Source organism: Prionailurus bengalensis, chromosome F2 (genome assembly GCF_016509475.1).
Source record: "Prionailurus bengalensis isolate Pbe53 chromosome F2, Fcat_Pben_1.1_paternal_pri, whole genome shotgun sequence".
NCBI lineage: Eukaryota > Metazoa > Chordata > Mammalia > Carnivora > Felidae > Prionailurus > Prionailurus bengalensis.
In genome coordinates this window covers 41,193,741-41,209,487 of record NC_057353.1, presented here as the reverse complement: position 1 = coordinate 41,209,487, position 15,747 = coordinate 41,193,741, and the positions used below count along the sequence as shown (strand labels likewise).

At 37.9% G+C, this 15,747-nt stretch overlaps 1 protein-coding gene across 1 annotated transcript in view; it reads left to right on the top strand.

The window, feature by feature from the left end:
• Positions 1 to 15,747, top strand: part of RAD54B (RAD54 homolog B) — a 97,013-nt gene that overhangs the window by 3,722 nt on the left and 77,544 nt on the right. The window contains exon 3 of the mRNA XM_043601387.1: positions 14,410 to 14,578. Coding sequence (XP_043457322.1) covers positions 14,410 to 14,578 — 169 coding nt within the window. The remainder of the gene's footprint in view (positions 1 to 14,409; positions 14,579 to 15,747) is intronic.

Genomic DNA, 15,747 nt, shown 5'->3' with positions numbered 1-15,747 from the left:
ATTAAAAAAAAAAAAGGTCTAATATTTTTTAAAGTTTATTTTGAGGTGGGAGGGGCAGAAAGAGAAGCAGAGAGAATCTCAAGCAGGTTCAGTGCAGAGCCCGATGTGGGGCTCAATGAGATCATGACCTGAGCCTAAACCAAGAGTCAGATGCTTAACTGACTGAGCCACCCAGGTGCTCCAAAAAGTCTGCTAGTTTTTAACTTGTTTTTTGGTCTGCATGTGTTTGTTTTAGCCTACATTTCTTTCTGGACACAGTGTCAGAAGAAAACTTAGGTTTCTGTTTTTTTAATAAGGTTTCTTTTTTTCTTTCTTTCTTTCTTTTTTTAAAAGCAGCTTTAATTAGATACAATTCACATGCCACACAGTCCCACTACTACAATTCGTGGATTTTTTTTTTGTTTTTTGTTTTTGTATTTTTGAGAGAGAGAGAGACAGACAGAGCATGAGAGGGGGAGGGACAGAGAGGGAGACACAGAATCCAAAGCAGGCCTGATGTGGGGCTTGAACTCATGAACCTTGAGATCCTGACCTGAGTTGAAGTTGGCTGCGTAACCAACTGCTTGAGCCACCCAGACGCCCTGTCATTGGTCTTTACTACATTCACAGAGTTGTACAGTGATCACAGAAATCAATTTTAGAACGTTTTCATCACTGGGCGCCTGGGTGACTCAGTTGCATCTGACTCTTGATTTTGGCTCAGGCCATGATCCCAGGGTCATGGGATCAAGCTCCATGTCAGGTTCCATGCTAAGTGTGCAGCTTGCTTGGGATTCTTTCTTTTTCTCCCTCTCCTGTGCGGTGCAATCTCTTTCTCTCTAAAAAAAAAAAAAAGAAAAAAAAAAGAACATTTTCGTCACTCCAGAAAGAAAACTTATATATATTAACAGTCATTCTCCATTTTTCCCAAACTCTTTCAGTGCTTTGCAACCACTAATCATTTTTCCGTCTCTGTAGATTTGCCTATTAGGGACATTTCATATAAATGGAATCATACGTTCATCATACTCATTGCTTTTTGTGACTGGCTTTTTCCAGTTAGTGTAATGGTTTCCTTATCCATGTTTTAGTACGTATCAATAATTTATTTCTTTTTATTGCCAAATTTATTAGTTTTCTATTCCTGCTATAAAAAATTACAAATTTAGTGGCTTAAAGGAACACAAATCTATTAAAGTTCTGTAGGTCAGAAGTCCAAAACAGGTCTCACTGGGCTAAGATCAAGGTGTTGGCAGGGCTGCATTAATTTCTGGAAGTTTTAGGCGATAATCTATTTCCTTTGCTTTTTCTAGGTTTGATAGGCCACTTGAATTTATTTTTTGCTCCTGGCCCCCTTCTTTAATTTTCAAAGCCAGCAATGATAATTTCTGTTGCCATGTTGTTATGTCTCTGATTCTCTCAAACTGGAATCATTTGATTAGATTGCACCACCTGGATAATCCAGGACAGTCTCCATTCCAGGAGAGATTACTTTGAGCACAGTTTACATCTGCAAAGTTCTTTTGCCTTGTAACATATTCACAGATTCTGGGGATTAGTATAAATGTCTTTGGGAAGCATTATTCTGCCTACCATACTGTATAATATTAATATTAATACACCACATTTTATTTATCTGTTCATCAGTTGACAGGCATTTGGATCGTTTCCACTTTTCAAATGATCAGTTATTGTAAGTTTTTTAATGTTTATTGTTGAGAGAGAGAGAGAGAGACAGAGTGAGTGGGGGAGGGTCAGAGAGAGAGGGAGACACAGAATCCAAAGCAGGCTCTAGGCTCTGAGCTGTCAGCACAGAGCCCAATGAGGGGCTTGAAGCCATGAGCCACAAGATCCTGATCTGAGCCAAAGTCAGACGCTTAACCAACTGAGCCATCCAGGTGCTCCTTAAATTATGAGTTATTAATAATGCTTATGAACATTTGTGTGTAAGTTTTTGTGTAGACATATGTTTTCATTTTTCTTAGTTATATTCCTAGGTTTGGAATTGCTGGATCATATGATAACTCTGTTTAATCTTTCATTAATAAACTGCCAGACTCTTTTTCAAGGTAGCTGCAGTAGTTTCATTTGTACCATCAGTGTATGAGGATTTCAGTTTCTCTACATCCCTGTCAACACTTAAGATCTTTTTGATTGTAGCCATACTAGTGGGTGAAGTAGTATGTCATTTGTGGTTTTGATTTGTGTGTCACTGGTGGCTAAATGTTGTTGAGCATCTTTATATGTGCTTATTGGCCATTTGTGTATTTTACTTGGAGAACTGTCTGTTCAGATCCTTTGACCCTTGTAAAACTGGATTATTTGCTTTTTATTATAGAGTTGTAAGCGTTTTTTTTTTTTCTTTAAGATTTTTAATTTTTTAAGTAATCTCTACACCTAACGCGGGACTTGAACTTACAACCCAAGATCATGAGCCTCACACTCCACTGACAGAGCCAGCCAGGTGCCACTAGAGTGTTTTTAAAAAAAATATATTCTAGCTACAGCTTCTTATCAGATACATTATTTGCAAACGTTTTCTCATTTTGTTGGTTATTCTTCACTTTTTAGATAGTATCATTTGTAGCACAGAAGTTTTTAATTTTGACTAAGTTAGATTTATCTAATTTTTTTGATGTTAGTCCTTGTGATTTGGTAGTATATCTAAGAAGGTCATGAATAGTTACTCCTGTATTTTTGTTTTTTAATTTTTATTTTTTTAATGTTTATTTTTGAGAGAGAGAGAGAGACAGAATCCAAAGTAGGCTTCAGGCTCTGAGCAGTCATCATAGAGCCCATCGCAGGGCTTGAACTCGTGAACAGTGAGATCATGACCTGAGTCGAAGTCAGATGCTTAACTGACAGAGCCACCCAGCTGCCCCTGTATTTTGTTTTTTAAAGAACTTTTTTTTTGTTGTGCCTGGCTGGGTCAGGTGGTAGAGCATGTGACTCTTGATCTCGAAGTCGTGAGTTTGAGCCGCATGTTGGGTGTATTGATGACTTAAAATTAGAACCTAAAAAAAAACCAATTTGTTTTTTATTGAGGTATGATTGACATACAGCATTATATCCAGGTATACAACGTAATGATATTTGTATATACTGTGAAATGATCATGATAAGTCTAGTTATCATCTGTCACTGCACATAGTTACAGAATTTTTTTTTCTTGTCTCATATTTTCTTCTAAGAGTTTTGTAGTTTTAGTTCTTACATTTTGGTCTGTGACCCATTTTGAGTTCCTTTTTGTGCATGGTGTGAGATAGGGGTGCAAATTCATTCTTTTGTATGTGGATACCTCGTTGTTCCAGGATGTTAAAAAGACTTTCTTTACCCATTAATCATTTTGACACCCTTGACTTAAGGTTTAATTTTTGATGTAGTTTCTTTTTTGTTTGTTTGTTTAAAAAAAATTTTTTTTTGGGGCGCCTGGGTGGCGCAGTCGGTTGAGCGTCCGACTTCAGCCAGGTCACGATCTCGCGGTCTGTGAGTTCGAGCCCCGCGTCGGGCTCTGGGCTGATGGCTCAGAGCCTGGAGCCTGTTTCTGATTCTGTGTCTCCCTCTCTCTCTGCCCCTCCCCCGTTCATGCTCTGTCTCTCTCTGTCCCAAAAAAAATAAATAAACGTTGAAAAAAAAAAAATTAAAAAAAAAAAATTTTTTTTTTAATGTTTGTTTATTTTTGAGAGAGAGAGAGAGAGAGAGAGAGAGAGAGAGAGAGAGAGACAGAGTTCATGCAGGGAAGGGGCAGAGAGAGAAAGGGAGACTCAGAATCCAAAGCGAACTCCAGGCTCTGAGTTGTCAGCACAGAGCCCAATGTGGGGCTGAACCCACAAACTTCAAGATCATGACCTGAGCTGAAGTCAGATGCTTAACCAGCTGAGCCACCCAGGCACCCCCCTTTTTTTTTTTTTTAAATGTTGTTTCTGAGGACTAATTTGAGACCAAAACCACCAATTTACTCTTTGAATTATATCAGGAAACTAAATAGTTATTTTTTAAAACTAGGCATTTTCTAAGTAGGCATTTTTGAAATTATACAGCTATTTTAAGCAAGGCAACATGAGAACCTTTGGCAATTAACTTTACCTTAGTCTATTCCATTCCTAACTTTTGTTCTTAAAATATTTATCTTAGATTGAGTTATTCCATACTAAAAAGTACTGTTTTGGTAACCTCAGGAGTTTTTATTTGGTCTGATAAATACAAAATCTGGAACAAATTGTCAAAATAAATGTGCTCGTGGGTGGTAATTCATTGAATAATATAGGAGTCTGAATATATACTGAGATAAGTAAATAAGTAAATGGGGAGAAGAGTAAGCTCTTCCTTAAAGTGGAATGCTAAATCATAATAGAAGTGACAGAAAGTTAGAAGTGAAGTTAGAAGTTAGAAAATATAATGGATGCCATAAGTTGCTAAGAAGTAGACTTTATTTTTAAAAAAAATTTTTTAATGTTTATTCATTTTTGAGAGACAGAGACAGACCAAATGTGAGTAGGGGAGGGGCAGAGAGAGAGGGAGACACAGAATCTGAAGAGGCTCTAGGCTCTGAGCCGTCAGCATGGAGCCTGATGCAAGGCTAGAATTCATGAACTGCAAGATCATGACTTGAGCTGAAGTTGGCTGCTTAACCAACTGAGCCACCCAGGCGCCCCTAAGAAGTAGACTTTAAAAATTCTCATCACAAGAAAAATTTTTTGTAACTATGTATGGTGATGGATGTTAACTATGTTTATTGTGGTGATCAATTTGAAATATATACAAATCTTGAAGCATTCCACTGTACACTTGAAACTAATATGTTATATCTCAGTTAAGCCTCAATTAAAACAAAAGTTTAGCCGTTTCTTAAGCCAGGGCTGAAGAGAAAACTGCCTTCGGTACTCCAGTTAAAGGAGCTTATTAGCATACAACAATATATGCTTAAGAATGATTTGTGGGGATAAAGGAAGAATTTTAAGTTGCATGTTTATTACATGGGAACACATTTAAGCACCTACAATATGGCAGGATTTTACTTTTTATAAAATTTTTTTAATATTTATTTTTGAGAGACAGTGTGCATTCACGGGGGAGGGGCAGAAAGAGAGAGGGACAGAGGATCAGAAGCAGGCTCTGTGCTAATAGCAGAGAGCCTGATGTGGGGCTCAAACTCACAAACCATGAGATCATGACCTGAGCTGAAGTCAGATGCTTAACTGACTGAACTACCCAGGGACCCCAATATGACAGGATTTTAAAGGGAATTAATACATTTAATATTAGTGTGCTCCATAACAAAGAGTTTGCACATTAGTTCTTAATCCATGGAACAGAATCAATCTGTGTGATTCTTTTTTTTTTTTTAAGTTTATTTATTTACTTTGAGAGAGACAGAGTGAGAGAAAAAGAGAGCACCGGCAGGAGATGGGCAGAGAAAGAGAGAGAGGATGCAAAGCCAGCTCTGTGCTGTCTGATGTGGGGCTTGATCCCACGAACCATGAGATCATGACTTGAACTGAAATCAAGAGTCAGATGGTTAACTGACTGAGCCACCCAGCACCCCCAATTTGTGTAATTTCTACAACAGTGTAAGGGACTGGACTGGTTAGTATGAACTCTAGAAGGAAGTTTGAGGCATGGAGAACCATAAATACCTCCTAGATATTTGGACATTGGCTAGAACGACTTTTTTTCCTCCTTACCTGCCTTGCTTTCCATAGCAGTTGTTGGCCTTAGACAGCTGTGTTTACTTGTCCATAAAAAAAAGTTCAATGGATACCCAAACTAGTGCATGAATGTTTGAGGAAATAAGATACTTGAATAGATTCAAGCATCTTCTCACAACATACTTTTTACGATGATTTTTAAAAATATTTATTTATTTTTGAGAGAGAGATAGAGTGCAAGTGGGGGAGGGGCAGAGAGAGAGGGAGATACAATCTGAACCAGGCTCCAGGCTCTGAGCTGTCAGCACAGAGCGCAATGCAGGGCTTGAACCCATGAACCGTGAGATCATGACCTGAGCCAAAGTCAGATGCTTAACTGACTTTAAAGTCAGAAACTTTAACTGAGCCACCCAGGTGCCCCTAGATGACTTTTTTTTTTTTTTTAAGTTTATTTTTGAGAGAGACAAAGACAACATGGGCTGGAGAGCAGAGAGAGAGAGAGGGAGAGAGATAGAATCCCAAGCAGGTTCTGTGCTGTGAGCACGAAGCCCGATGCTGGGCTCAAACTCACAAAACTTTGAGATCATGACCTGAGCTGACATCCAAGAGCCAAACGCTTAACTGCTGAGCCACCCAGGTGTCCCACAACATGCTTTTAAGACTTACAAAGGTTGGGCACTTGGGTGTCTCACTTGGTTAAGCGTTTGGCTCTTGATTTCGGGTCTTGGTTCGTGGGTTCAAACTGCACATTGGGCTCTGTCCTGGGCACTGGATCTTGCTTGGGATTCTCTCTCCCTCTTTCTCCTTGCTCCTCCCCTGCTTGCTTGTTCTTTTTTTTCAAAAATAAATAATAAAAAAAGGGAAAAATACTAACTTTTCGGGGAGACCTGGCTAATGACACCTTTATCAAATATATACTTAAGTGATGGGGCAAATCAGTAGTATGTGCCTCTTGGTATGATGAACAGTGGTATATCTGTCCAAATTGTATAACCTGAAGCTAATCATAAAAAACATCAGACAATCCATATTGGGACATTCTACAAAATGGCCTGTACTCTTCAAAAGTGTCAAAGTCTCAAAAGACAAATAAACGTTGAGGAATTGTTCTAGATTAGAGACTATAGAACCATGCTTGCTAAATATAATATACGATCTGATATTGGCCATGGCTCAGGGAAAAAACTATAAAAGACATTGGGATAAGTGGCTGAATTTGAATGTGGACTGTGGGTTAGATAATAATATAGCAATGTTAAATCTTGATTTTGGTAATTTTACTGTGATTGTGGAAGAGAATGTCTTTGCTCTTTGGAAACGCATCTTGAAATATTTAGAGGTAAAGGAGCACAGTGTCTCCAGCTCTATCTCAAATATAAACACACATACACACATAAAGAGAGGGAAGAAGGGAAAACAAATGGAGCAAAATGTAAATAAATGGTGAATCTGGGTAAGTGCTATCAGGGATTTCCTTGTATTATTTTTGTAATGTTTCTTTAAGTTTGAAAGTATGTAAAAATAAATTTATGGCCTCTATTCATTGTTTTGACTTTGGAATCTTATAAGATAGGTTTCTTGATTGCCTCTGAAACTTATTTTGATAAATATTTATAAAGATATGGCAACTATGTCTGTTATTGTGAGTTATATTTAAAAAAATTCAAACATATACTCTGGTAGGCAGAAAAATGGACCTCCAAAAACATCCATGTTTTAATTCTTGGAACCTGTGAATATGTTACCTTACATAGCTAAAGGAACTTGGACTAGGTGATTAATGTTAAAGAAGACCCTGAGGTGGGGAGGTTATCCTGGATTATCTGGGTCCGCTCAGTTTAATGACAAAGGTTCTTAAAAGTAGAAGAGGGAGATAGAAGAGAGTGTTAAAGAAATGTGGTTATGTAAGCAGGGTCAGAGAGATACAGAGTATCTGGCTTTGAAGGAGGAAGGGGACCACAATCCAGGGAATGTGGATGACTTAGAAGTTCACAAAGACGTGGCATGAAAACAGACACACTCAGATCAGTGGAACAGAATAGAGAACCCAGAAATGGACCCACAAACGTATGGCCAACTAATTTTTGACAAAGCAGGAAAGAATATCCAATGGAATAAAGACCGTCTCTTCAGCAAATGGTACTGGGAAAACTGGACAGCAACATGCAGAAAAATGAACCTGGACCACTTTCTTACACCATTCACAAAGATAAACTCAAAATGCATGAAAGACCTAAATGTAAGATAGGGAGCCATCAAAATCCTAGAGGAGAAAACAGGCAAAAACCTCTTTGACCTCAGCAGCAGCAACTTCTTACTTGACATGCCTCCAGAGGTAAGGGAAACCAAAGCAAAAAATGAACTATTGGGACCTCATCAAGATAAAAAGCTTCTGCACAATGAAGGAAGTAATCACCAAAACTAAAAGGCAACCAACGGAATGGGAGAAGATATCTGCAAATGAAGTATCATAAAGATCAGATAAAGGGTTAGTATCCAAAATCTATAAAGAACTTAACGAAACTCAACACCCAAAAAACAAATAATCTAGTGAAGAAATGGGCAAAAGACATGAGTAGACACTTCTCCAAAGAAGGCATTCAGATGGCCAACTGACACATGAAAAACTGCTCAACATCACTCATCATCAGGGAAATAAATATAAATCAAAACCACAATGAGATTATCACCTCACACCTGTCAGAATGGATAACATTAACAACTCAGGCAACAACAGATGTTGGCGAGGATGCAGAGAAAGAGGAACCCTTTTGCACTGCTGGTGGGAATGCAAACTGGTGCAGCCACTCTGGAAAACAGTATGGAGGTTCCTCAAAAAATTAAAAATAGAATTACCCTACGACCCAGCAACTGCACTACTAGGTATTTATCCAAGGGATACAGGTATGCTGTTTCGAAGGGACACATGCACCCCAATGTTTATAGCAGCACTATCAATGACATCCAAAGTATGGAAAGAGCCCAAATGCCCAATGATGGATGAATGGATAAAAAGATGTGGTATATATATACAGTGGAGTATTACTAGTCAATCAAAAATGAAATCTTGCCATTTGCAACTATGTGGATGGAACTAGCGGCTATTATGCTAAGTGAAATTAGTTGGAGAAAGACAAATATCATATGACTTCACTCATATGAGGACTTTAAGATACAAAACAGATGAACAGAAGGGAAGGGAAACAAAAGTAATATATAACCAGAGAGAGGGGGACAAAACATAAGAGTCTCTTAAAAATGGAGAACAATCAGAGGATTGCTAGAGGGGGTTGTGGGAGGGGGGGTGGGCTAAATGGATAAGGGGCATTAAGTAATCTTCTCCTGAAATCATTGTTGTACTATATGCAAACTAACTTGGATGTAAATTAAAAAAAAAGTTTGCAAAGACAAGGAAATGTATTCTAGAACTTCAAGAAAGGGGTGCATCCCTGCTGATCACCTTGATGTTAGCCTGGTGAGATTCAAGTCAGAGTTCTAACATACAGAATTGCAAAATGATAGATTTGCATTGTTTTTAAGCCACTAAATTTGTGTTAATTTGTTATAGCAGCAATAGAAAACTAATACATGTACAGAAATAGAGAAAAAATACATATAACCTTTATGCACCCATTATTTAGTTTCAGTGATCATCAGTTCATGGCTAGTCTTGTTTCATTTTTACCTCTTCAGTTCCCTCCCTAGTTCCTCTTTACTCATTAATTTTGTAAAGTTTTTATTTTTGAATATTTTATTTTTAAGTAATCTCTACACTCAATATGCTGCTTGAATTTACAACCCTGAGATTAAGAGTTGCCTGCCAGGTGCCCCTTAAGTTTTTATTTTAATCACCCAATGCTTGTCATGACACGTGCACCCCTTAATCCCTATTACCTATTTCACCCATCCTCACCACCCCCACCTCTGCTCTGATAACCATAAGTTTGTTCTCTGTAGTTAAGAGTCTGTTTCTTGGTTTGTCTCTTGTTCTTTTTTAATTCCCCTTTGCTCGTTTCTTATTATTATTATCATCATTAGCATTCTTAATTTACATCCAATTTAGTTAACATATAGTGTAATAATGGTTTCAGGAATAGAATTTAGTGATTCATCGCTTAACGTATAATGCCCAGTGCTCATCCCAACAAGTGCCCTCCTTAATGCCCCTTGCCCATTTAGCCCATCCCACCACCCAAACCCCTCCAACAACCCTCAGTTTGTTCTCATGGTTTGTCTCCCTCCCTGTTTTTGTATTATTTTTGTTTCCCTTCCTTTATGTTAATCTGTTTTGTATCTTAAATTTCACACATGAGTGAAGTCATATGATACTTATCTTTCTGTGACTGACTTGTTTCGCTTAGCATAATACACTCTAGTTTCATCCATGTTGCAAATGGCAAGATTTCATTCTTTTTGATCGCTGAGTAATATTCCGTTGCATATATGTACCACATCTTTTTAAAAAAATTTTTTTTTTTTTACGTTTATTTATTTTTGAGACAGAGAGAGACAGAGCATGAACGGGGGAGGAGCAGAGAGAGAGGGAGACACAGAATCGGAAGCAGGCTCCAGGCTCCGAGCCATCAGCCCAGAGCCCGACGTGGGGCTCGAACTCACGGACCGCGAGATCGTGACCCGGGCTGAAGTCGGACGCTCAACCGACTGAGCCACCCAGGCGCCCCTGTACCACATCTTTAACCATTCATCAGTCAATGGATATTTGGGCTCTTTCTATACTTTGGCTATCGTAGGTAGTGCTGCTATAAACATTGGGGTGCATGTGTCCCTTTGAAACAGCATACCTGTATCCCTTGGATAAATACCTAGTAGTGCAGTTGCTGGGTCATAGGGTAGTTCTATTTTTAATTTTTTGAGGAACCTCCATACTGTTTTCCAGAGTGGCTGCACCAGTTTGCATTCCCACCAGCAGTGCAAAAGGGTTCCTCTTTCTCTGCATCCTCGCCAACATCTGTTGTTGCCTGAGTTGTTAATGTTATCCATTCTGACAGGTGTGAGGTGATATCTCATTGTGGCTTTGATTTGTATTTCCCTGATGATGAGTGATGTTGAGCAGTTTTTCATGTGTCTGTTAGTCATTTGGATGTCTTCTTTGGAGAAGACCTGTTTTTGCCCATTTCTTCACTAGATTATTTGTTTTTTGGGTGTTGAGTTTCATAAGTTCTTTATAGATTTTAGATACTAATCCTTTATCTGATACTTCATTTACAGATATCTTCTCCCATTCCATTGGTTACCTTTTAGTTTTGCTGATTATTTCCTTCACTGTGCAGAAGCTTTTTATCTTTTTTTTTTAATCTTTATTTTTTACTTTTAAGAGAGAGAGAGACAGAGTGCAAGCAGGGGAGGAACAGAGAGAGAAGGAGACACAGAATCGGAAGCAGGCTCCAGCCTCTCAGCTGTCAGCACAGAGCCTGACATGGGTTTGAACTCACAAACCATGAGATCATGACCTGAGCCAAAGTCAGACGCTTATCCAACTGAGCTAGCCAGGTGCCCTGAAGCTTTTTTATCTTGATGTGGTCCCAATAGTTCATTTTTGCTTTGGTTTCCCTTGCCTCTGGAGGCATGTCAAATAAGATGTTGCTGTTGTCAAGGTCAAAGAGGTTTTTGCCTGTTTTCTCCTCTAGGATTTTGATGGCTTCCTGTCTTACATTTAAGTCTTTCATCCGTTTCGAGATTATTTTTGTGCATGGTGTAGAAAAATGATCCAGCTTCATTTTTCTGCATGTCACTGTCCATTTTCCCAGCACCAGTTGCTGAAGAAACGGTCTTTATTCCATTGGATATTCTTTCCTGCTTTGTCAAAGATTAGTTGGCCATATGTTTGTGGGTCCATTTCTGGGTTCTCTATTTTGGGTTCTCCATTGATTTTTGTGTCTGTTTGTGTGTTAGTACCATACCGTCTTGATGATTACAGCTTTGTAATACAGCTTGAAGTCTGGGATTGTGATGCCTTCAGCTGTGGTTTCCTTTTTCAGGATCGCTTTGGCTCTTCGTGTCTTTTTGGGTTCCATATGAATTTTAAGATTGTTTATTCTAGCTCTGTGAAGAATGCTGATGTTATTTTTGATAGGGATTGCATTGACTATGTAGATTGCTTTGGGTAGTGTTGACATTTTAACAATATTTGTTCTTCAATACATGAGCATGGAATGTTTTTCCATTTTTTTGTGTCATCTTCAATTTTTTTCATAAACTTTAGATTTTTTACCTCTTTGTTTAGGGTTATTCCTAGGTATTTTATGGTTTTTGGTGCATCATTTGTTTTGTTTCTTAAGTTCCACATATGAGTGAAATCATGTGGTATTTGTCTTTCTCTGACTTATTTCACTTAGCATTATACTCTTTATCTCCATCCATGTTGTTGCAAATGGCAAGATTTCATTCTTTTTTTAAGGCTGAATAATATTCCTCTGTGTGTGTGTGTGTGTGTGTGTGTCTGTGTCTGTGTGTGTGTGTGTGTGTGTATGTGCATGTACCACCACATTTTCTTTATCCATTCATCATTTGATGGACACTTGGGATGCTTCCATATCTTGGCCATTGTAAATAATGCTGCTATAAACGTAGGGATGCATAATACTTTGAATTAGTGTTTTTGCATCCTGGGCTGGTTCACCCCCTCCTTAGGCAACCTAGTGGTCCCCCGCTCCCAGGAGGTCACCATATTGATGCCAAACTTAGTGCAGACACCCAATTGGAATAGCATGCCACAGCCCAGAATTCCTGGGCTCAAGCAATCCTCCTGCTTCAGCCTGAGTAGCTGAGACTACAGGTGCATGCCACCACACCTGGCTGAATTAGTGTTTTTGTATTCTTTGGGTAAATACCTAGTAGTGTAATTACTTGATCATAGGACAGTTCTATTTTTAACTTTCTGAGGAACTTCCATACTGTTTTCCACAGTTGCTGCAGCAGTTTGCATTCCACCAATAATACATGAGGGTTCCTGTTTCTCTATATCCTCACCAGCATCTCTTGTTTCCTGTGTTGTTGATTGTGTAGCCATTGTGACAGGTGTGAGGTGATGCCTTATTGTAGTTTTGATTTGCGTTTCCCTGATGATGAGTGATGTTGAGCATCTTTTCATGTGTATGTTGGCTATTTGTATGTCTTTGCAGAAGTTTTTATTCATGTCTTCTGTCCATTTTTGATTGGATTATTTGTTTTGGGTGTATTGTGTAAGTTTTTTTTAAATATATTTTAGATACTAACCCTTTATTTGATATAGCATTTGCAAATATCTTCTCGTATTCTGTAGGTTACCCTTTAGTTTTGTTGATTGTTTCCTTTGCTGTGTAAGAAGCTTTTTACTTTGATGTAGTCCCAGTAGTTTATTTTTGCTTTTGTCTCCCTTGCCTCAGGGGACCTATCTAGAAAAAAGTTGCTACAGCCAGTGTCAGAGAAATTACCATCTGTGCTCTCTCTTCTAGCATTTTTATGGTTTTAGGTCTCACATTTAGGTCTTTAATCCATTTTGAATTTATTTTTGTGTATGGTGTAAGAAGGTGGTCCGGTTTCATTGTTTTGCATGGAGCTGTCCAGTTTTCCCAGCACCATTTGCTGAAGAGACTGCCTTTTTTCCATTGGATATTCTTTCCTGCTTTGTCGAAGATTAATTGACCATATAATTGTGAGTTTGCTTCTGGGTTTTGTATTCTGTTCTATGAACTATGTGTCTATTTTTGTGGCAGTACTATATTCTTTTCATTACTACAGTTTTGTAATATAACTTGAGGTCTGGAATTGTGATCCCTCCAGCTCTGATTTTTCAGGGTTGCTTTGTGTATTTGGAGTCCATATAAATTTTAGGATTGTTTGTTCTAGTAATGTGAAAAATGCTGGTGGTAATTTTGTTTTTTTAAAACAAAAATTTTGAGAGAGAGAGAGAGAGGCATGTTTGTGTGTGAGAGGGGCAGAGAGAGAGGGAGAGAGAGACAGTCCTAAGTAGGCCCCACACTGTCAGCACAGAGCCCCATGTGGGGCTTGAATTCATGAACTGTGAGATCATGACCTAAGTGGAAATCAAGAATCGGCCACTTAACTTACTGAGCCATCCAGGCTCCTCTGGTGGTATTTTGATTGAGATTGCCTTAAATGTGTGGATTGCTTTGGGTAGTGTACACATTTGAACAATATTTGTTCTTCTAATCCATGAGCATGGAATGTCTTTCCATTTCTTTGTGTTATCTTCAGTTTCTTTCATCAGTGTTCATAATTTTCAGAGTATAGGTCTTTTACCTCTTACCTTTTACCTTTGGTTAGGTTTATTCCTAGGTGTCTTATTATTTTTGGTGCAATCTACTCATTATTTTGATGCAAATCCCAGGAATATCTTTTCATTTGTAAACAGTTCAGTATTTGTCTCTGTAACCAACACAGTGACAGTACCATTATCCCACATAAAAATGGGGAATATTTAAGTATTGATTTTAATATTGAGAAATTTGGCAAGAAAAAAACACAGTTGATTCTGAGAATGGCTTGTTATGACATGTTTAAAAACTCTTCTGATACATTGTTTACACTATAATTATAAGCATAATTTTCATTTTATTATGTCTATAGCTTTTATAACATAATTAAAAGTTTAATAGTTTAGTAGACAGTAAAATTGGATTTTTAATTTATTTTAAAATGCCTATTTCCTTTTAAGATATAGAGAAGTTGGTAGTTCATATTTTAAATTAGGAATTTATTATATAAAAATATGGAAAATTAGATTTAATTTCTGCATAAAATACATATTTCCTTCTTTTAGGTTGCTGCAAATAAGAATACCTTTCTCCAGTTACAAAATAATACCCAAATATGCAGTTTAAATCTGCCTACTGACGGAAGTGCTAGAGAAATTAATCATGGGCATAATTACAATGGAAAACACTGTCTTGAAGCATCTGTAATGGCAACATTAGATCCACCTCATACAGGTAAGACTGCTTTTTATTGATTAGGTTTACACTTGACCAGTTGTAGTACAGTATTATTTAAGTTGACTATTTTCAAAATTGAATGTTCTATTTGAAAAGTGTTGAAATACCCCTAGGTTCTTGGCAATTTGTTTTTTTGTTGCCACAATTTCTTTTTTCAGTCTTTTTTTTTTTTTTTTTTATTTTGAGAGAGAGCATGTGCAGGAGAAGGGCAGAGAGAGAGAGGGAGAGTGAGAATCCTAAGCAGGCTCCACACTGTCAGTGAAGAGCCCGATGTGGGGCTTGAACCCATGAACCATGAGATCACAACCTAAGCCAAATCCAAGAGTCAGATGCTTAACCAACTGAGCTACCCAGGCGCCCTATGTTGTCATAATTTCTTTAATTATTGGATTGATAACCATGTAATTCAAATCTTGTACTTTATAGTAGGTATCTAAGACTGTTAATTGTAAACTTGTTGGTCAAACATGGTCTTTTCCTCAAGTACCAAAATAAATTCTGTTTATTTAAAAAAAAAATTTTTTTTTTAACGTTTATGTACTTTTGAGACAGGGAGAGACAGAGCATGAACAGGAGAGGGTCAGAGAGAGGGAGACACAGAATGTGAAGCAGGCTTCAGGCTCTGAGCTGTCAGCACAGAGCCCGACGCGAGGCTAGAACTCATGGACCGCAAGATCATGACCTGAGCCAAAGTCGGCCGCCTAACCGACTGAGCCACCCAGGCGCCCCAATAAATTCTGTTTAAAGGTTTGATTAAAATTTTTTTTTAAAAACCATGTTGGGGCACGTGGTTAGCTCAGTAGGTAGAGTATACAACTCTTTATCTCATGGTCATGAGTTCAAGTCCCATGTTGAGCATGGAGCCTACTTTAAAAAAAAAATTAAAAAAAATTTTAAAACCATGTTAACAGTGCTAAGTTGGAGAGGTGAACTTGAAATGAATAAAATTGTTAATTCATAATAGTCCATAGAGTACCTCCAAATCAGATTTGTATTATGAGGGTATGTAATTGAAGGAGAACCAAGGATTTAACAGATGCTCCCTCCCTGCATTGTTGAATTGGGTTAAAATAATGATTATGTTTCTTTTTGTACCTGTCAGAGATTAATATTCTACAAGTAATTAAAAGAATAGAGTTGTATACTAGTGTTTATTTGACCTTGTG